This window comes from Pocillopora verrucosa, chromosome 3 (genome assembly GCF_036669915.1).
Source record: "Pocillopora verrucosa isolate sample1 chromosome 3, ASM3666991v2, whole genome shotgun sequence".
NCBI lineage: Eukaryota > Metazoa > Cnidaria > Anthozoa > Scleractinia > Pocilloporidae > Pocillopora > Pocillopora verrucosa.
The window spans coordinates 20,200,514-20,206,386 of record NC_089314.1 but is presented as its reverse complement, the minus strand read 5'-3'; the positions used below and the strand labels follow the sequence as shown (position 1 = coordinate 20,206,386).

At 38.8% G+C, this 5,873-nt stretch overlaps 1 protein-coding gene across 1 annotated transcript; it reads left to right on the top strand.

Moving 5' to 3' along the window:
- Positions 1 to 579: 579 nt before the first annotated feature.
- LOC131783927 (retinoschisin-like) lies at positions 580 to 3,461 on the top strand. The gene is made up of 4 exons (XM_066163579.1): positions 580 to 733; positions 1,134 to 1,486; positions 1,925 to 2,063; positions 3,424 to 3,461. Exons 1-4 carry the CDS (start codon positions 580 to 582, stop codon positions 3,444 to 3,446), a joined length of 669 nt encoding a protein of 222 aa, XP_066019676.1. The 3' UTR covers positions 3,447 to 3,461.
- The last annotated feature ends 2,412 nt before the right edge of the window (positions 3,462 to 5,873 follow it).

Genomic DNA, 5,873 nt, shown 5'->3' with positions numbered 1-5,873 from the left:
TCTCTTAACTTAGTAATGTGTCTATCCATTGATCCTCGTCTAGTTATATTATGGTGCAATGTCGGGTTTTCATGATGGATGATTAGCGTCGTTACTGCGAATGTTGCCTTCAAAAATAAAATGGGCCTTTTTCCAAATTTTCAGCATCTTTGGAGAAATGATACTTGCAAAGTCCTCCGAAGCACAATAATGTTTAGAATTACAATTGTGTTGAGTCTTCTCAAATAATTTTGTGGACTGAAAGAGGGTAACATTAATTTGAGACAAAAAATTGTAGTTTTTAGCTTAGGTTAAAAATTTATAGATGAGTTTCTATTTGATGATTAACCAAGATGACTAATTGATTTCCTGATAAGAAAAAATTAATATTTTCATGTCTGAGCAGCGCAACTGTCAGGTTTTCAAGGAAGAATTTAAATTCGTCAGCTGCAAATGTAAGTAGGGCTGAGAACATAAGATATTCTTAAAATTAACGTCTAAGATCTTGCACTTACATCACTGAGGAGTTATTCGTCTCAGTCTCCTCTTGTCTTTGCGTCAAGAGGCCTCCTGTCAATACTTGCGGAGTCTTCTATCGTCATGACCCTCCCTGAACCATTTCTGGACCTTATCTGCTACCTTCATAGTCCTCGAATGTGGTTTAAAAAAATAAGATTACCCGGGAAAATACTGCGAGGTTTATTTCTGAAAAGAAAAAGAAAAGATGAAGAAAATAAGAAGCTTCCCAAGACGTGTAAGATTCGTATTTTCCCAAATAAAACTCATTCATAATTTCAAATGCAATCTTTGCTTAAGCCGAAGCATTGCGAAACTTGTACGCGATAACCTTAAACATATCTAGGAATTTTACATGACAATCCCTATCCAAAAAAATCTGGATCCTCCTAAGGTGCCGCAGTATAATTATCGTCCTGGGTATGAGACGACCTCGAACATCACTCGAAGTTCAGAGTCTTTTAACATTCAGATAGTTCTTATCCGTTAAATTTTTTTCTAATTTGGATCTTTGAGACGAAATGGAAACTATAATCTGCACTGATTTTGATATTTCTGTTCAAACGTTGAAAATATCCGCAGTCATTAGTAGTAAACTTGTCAATATGTGTGATTGAGTTTCTCTGTCCAAAATGCAGGTGAAGAATCACCAAAAGGCCCAGTTCCCTTAGGTATGGAAAGTGGAGTTATTACTGACTCGCAGATTAGTGCATCTTCCGTGTATTATAATACACATGGCCCACAGAATGGTAGATTACATTTCAAGGGGGCCAAAGCCCCGTTGGCGTTTGTATCTGCTGGCTGGGCAGCTGATCTGCTAAACACCAACCAATGGCTGCAAGTGGATCTTCGGAATACCGCAAGGGTGATAGGCATAGCGACGCAGGGGAGACATGATTACGATCAGTGGGTTACTAAATACAAGCTACAATATGGCGACGATGGACAAACTTACAGTATCTACAGGCGAAACGGTGACACTTCAGATACGGTATAAATAAGAATGACTTTTTGAGCAAGATGTTTTTCCCTTCTATTCTTGCTGTGAGGGTGAACCAAAGAAAAAAAATTAAGAGTCCCCAAGAGTAAAAGAATATCAGTCCTTCGAATTCTTTGCTCCAATGCACCAACACTTCGCCACAGTGATCTTACAGACAGCTGAGCTATTACGAGGTCCATCATATATTCAAATATGAGCTTTTCTTTTTTTGCTTTTGGTGGGTCTGAGACGAGGTCGAGATACATGAGAACGCTAGAGAACGAGTAGTAAAAAATTAGTGAGATCAAACTGTACTCGTTTATATCTATGTTTGTATTTGATTGCTGATGAACATGTAGAAAAGCATCAACTAAGGTTCTAGGTTTAGAGTTAGCGCTCCTGTGTAATGCATACATTCGTCAATTTTACATCCCACAATATTCTACTCAGATTTTCCCAGGAAACACTGACAGGGACACAGTTGTGTATCACGATCTTAACCCGGTCATTGATGCTCGCTTCGTTCGAGTTCTTCCGATGGAATGGTTTGAGTTTATCGGAATGAGAATGGAGCTTTACTCTTGTCAAAGTAAGTTACTAGTTGAACTTTTTATCCCTGGCTGAATTATTGTGCTTAACTCTCAGAAATGATCAACATGAAACTTCTCCCTATAATATCCTTACATTACCCAGCAAACAGGTCATGACAATATTCAAACTTATCAGGTAGAAGATGTTATCTTGATCTTACATCAAATTCTTCTAACTAATTTACAATGATATGTGTCGCAGCTAGAGGGGAGAATTAAGAATCCGATCTTGGGAGTTAAAGGTTAACGCATTGTACGCAGAGACATTCAACTTTACAACGACTCCTTCTTCCAACAAGTGAAACCAAAGGATCAGTGTTCTGAAGGGGGAGGGGTGGGGGGGGGGGGGTATAGAGGTGGGGCAGAGGGCAGAGGGAAAACTCAGGGCAGTGGACTGGTTTTAATTAAAGAGTTGTGCCCAGAGACTAAAAGGAACCCTGGTCTAAGGCCAGTTGGCCTCACGTTTTATAATGGTAATTGGACCGAGTAGAGTTTAATACGGTCACTATTTATACGAGTGATTAACAAAATCAGACGATCGCGAAGCAGGAGTCTGATTTGTCAATTACGAGTATGATTACCAGAATGAATTTGACAACTCGAGGCTCTGTCACCAACTAATCAAAACTATAATAACATTTGAGAAAGAGACCGGACATCGGTTATACGTCTTTATTAAAAGAAAAACAAAACAAGAGTAAAATCGGCGAAATGCGAGACAAAATCGCGCGTTTATGACGTGATCTGTCCACTTACGCGGGTATGACGTGTTAATTGTCCCTTTAACTGCCCTAGTACACTGTGCGATTACAAACATGACTCTTATATTGTCCTATTAGTGCTCAAATCGGGCCAGTGGTAACTAACTAATCACGTTCGAGAGTTTTGTTATAGTTTTGATTACATAAGTAATTGCAATATGACAGTAAGCTCAAACATTTTATATCGCATCCCTTTTTAATTTTTCAATTAATGAGCACTTAACTTCTTTTTAGCGCTTATTTTTGAATACATTATTCAGCAAGCATGCACATGAAAAGATGAGATGAATCTATCAGCTGATAGGTTTTTTTATGATAGAGCACCAAATTTTTCCGACTTGCATGTTTGCTGGTAAAAGTATAGGAGCTAAAAGGAAGAATTTTCAATCAGATCTTCAAAGAAGGAAGAAGGTGTTATTGACTCATCGAGACACTTGTCTTTCATTCGTGGTATCTTATTAAATTTTCATATATCGACGACAGATGTGAAAACTTTCCATCTGTCATATTTTTCTTTGAATGTTTTTATCGTTTTGTCCTAAACTAGTTTGACGTGTATGCGGATAAAATGGTGGTTTTTTATCTTTTTCTTTTAAAGGCGAATGGACTACATTTCACTGAGTGCTGGTCCTCAAAATGTTGTACTGTCGTTTAAAGTAAAATGAGTAATTTTTCCAGATAACTGGGAATTTAAATCTAAGTACCATTGGAGTCAATATTACTGACTGACATTACATTTAACCCTTTAGCTCCCAAGATCTTCATGCTAATTTTCCCGTCTAACCGCTACACGTTCCTTGCAAATCAGGTACAAGGATTAGGTGTTAGATCAGGATAACAACTTTTACCTGATAAGTTTGAATATTCTTATCACCTGTTTGCTATAGATATCTATGGATATTTTAGGGAAAAGTTTCATGTCAGTCACTTCTGGGAGTTAAAGGGTTAAGAGCGCTAGCAGTGCTCAGAAACCAAAGCGAACCCCGGTTTAAGGTCAGTTGCCCTTTGGGTTTTACACGTGATTGTAATATGTCATTGATAGAGCTCACGCATTTCACATAACATCCCCAACACCTTTTTTACTGAGATACATTATTTCTTTTTTATAGAAAACTTAACTCTCTTAACTTGTTTAAAAGTACGAGAGTCACAACCGAAGGGAAGAATTCACCTTTTCGGCGTCAGATTGCACTTGTTGTGTCATATGACTTCTGATGTAAACAAACCGCGAAAGTTTGGACTTTGAGTCCTCCACCCACTGCTAGAGTCTGAACCTCGGCTTCGGCATTTTGTCGTAAATAATTTCCCTCTGTCGAGCCATGGAACAATAAAACATTCATAGCTACACAGTTACTTATTGATAAGTCGAGACAGCTTTTCCAGATAACAAATTTATTTAATTTTTACAATTTTTTCCGCGTCTCCATCGATGACACTATGTGTGTGAACCTACGGAAAAAAAGACATCCGTTTTAATTCTTAACAGTCCAATTGTTTTCTCCGAATAAATTATTATGATGTTGCAGGAAGGTTGGTCAGAAATTAGACCCAAGTGAAAAACTACTAACATCATGCCGCAACTTTGGGCTCCATTACAGACTCGAGAGAGCGGCGGAGATCGACGGAATCGCACCTACGATAGCCGCAACTAGTATTGTCGTTCATTTTGCGTGAAATACGTTTTTTACGAATACTAAACACAAAATAGTCATTCACCGGTATTATGGTTCTCCAGAATTTCCTGGACGGCTGGCTGAAAGGCCACAAACTGGAGTGCCAGCAACACCATGAAGTCCCTGTTTAAAGTTGACAGTTCCGGAAATGGCCACTAGAACAATAAACTTCAATTTTTTCTCTTTGAAGAGCATAAAATGAATCCAGAAGATACTAACCATCTCTCAAGGGGATCCATTTGTTGGGCGACCAAAAATAAGGGGAGATTAAGAAGAGTTAGTCCAAATTCACGCCATCTGCGAGTTTTAAAACGCGACGTAAGGAGATTTCTCTGTTTGAGAAATTGCTATGAAAAGAATGATTTGTTATTTATATTTATTAAAATAGACATGAATAAATTCTACTTACATCACCTGACTGGGCCAAGTGCCCTTCCAGGTACGCGCCCAGCTCCTCCAAAAAGTTGGCAACTTGGCCGTCAGTGAAAGTGAGCTGCAAAATGAAATGTTTGGTGATCTTGAAAAACTATTCTATGTTCGAAGCTGAGCTCAAGAATGTGGCCTAGTTGCTAAGTGTCCAAATTAGGAAATGAAGAATTTTTTTACCGTTATTAACTGATCTTGAGATGAAATGTCTCACAGCTCTCACGCAATGCGTGAAACAAAGGGACTCGGAGATTCAGAGCTTACGAAGACTATCAACAATACTTCCGCCAAGCGGTTGTTCACTAAGACTGTCTGCGTGCGCTCATTTTACATCAGAAAGAAGATAGCAGGACTTGTTTCCTTGCTCTTGCATTGAAGCGCTTGCCAGTTGTCTCATTGACTAAAACAAGAAGCACAGCAGTCTTCATCTTTTATTTAGCGCACTTAGGTTGAGTGGTTAAGGCTCAGCAATGAAACTTGATGTTTGAGGTACAGTTGAAATCCTTACAACCTTTTTAGCCGACTCTTGCTTCCCTCCCTCCAGCCAAAACGAGCTTTTACGCCTTGCGCTCCTGTCTCCTCAGCTCTTCTTGTCGCTTTTCTACAAGGAGCAGATTTGTTGCTGCATCCTAGCGGTTTATCTTCCGATGGAAGTACCTCCGAAGGTCATCGTTTTTCTTCTCAACGCCTGAAAAATACGAATAACAGGGATCCATATTAGTTTTTCCTCTTCAGAATGAAATATTTGTTGAACTTTCCCTACAAATCGATGTTATAAATTACACGAAGACTCTGTCATCTCCATCAACAAGCAATAAGTTTGTTATACCTTGTCCGCTAAATTGCTTCAGACTTCCGTGCTTTCGTAGCATACATTGCTAGCACCTGATATATTAATTTATGCATGTATGGTGTTACTATGATGGTTTGCATATATCCTGGACCACTT

Bases quoted from the DNA above. Each gene is read 5' to 3' on its own strand.
- LOC131783927 (XM_066163579.1), top strand. From the start codon at position 580: ATGACCCTCCCTGAACCATTTCTGGACCTTATCTGCTACCTTCATAGT. The intron at 734-1,133 runs GTAAGATTCGTA...TCCAAAATGCAG, and splicing joins TAAGAAGCTTCCCAAGACGT to GTGAAGAATCACCAAAAGGC. The intron at 2,064-3,423 runs GTAAGTTACTAG...TTTCTTTTAAAG, and splicing joins GGAGCTTTACTCTTGTCAAA to GCGAATGGACTACATTTCAC.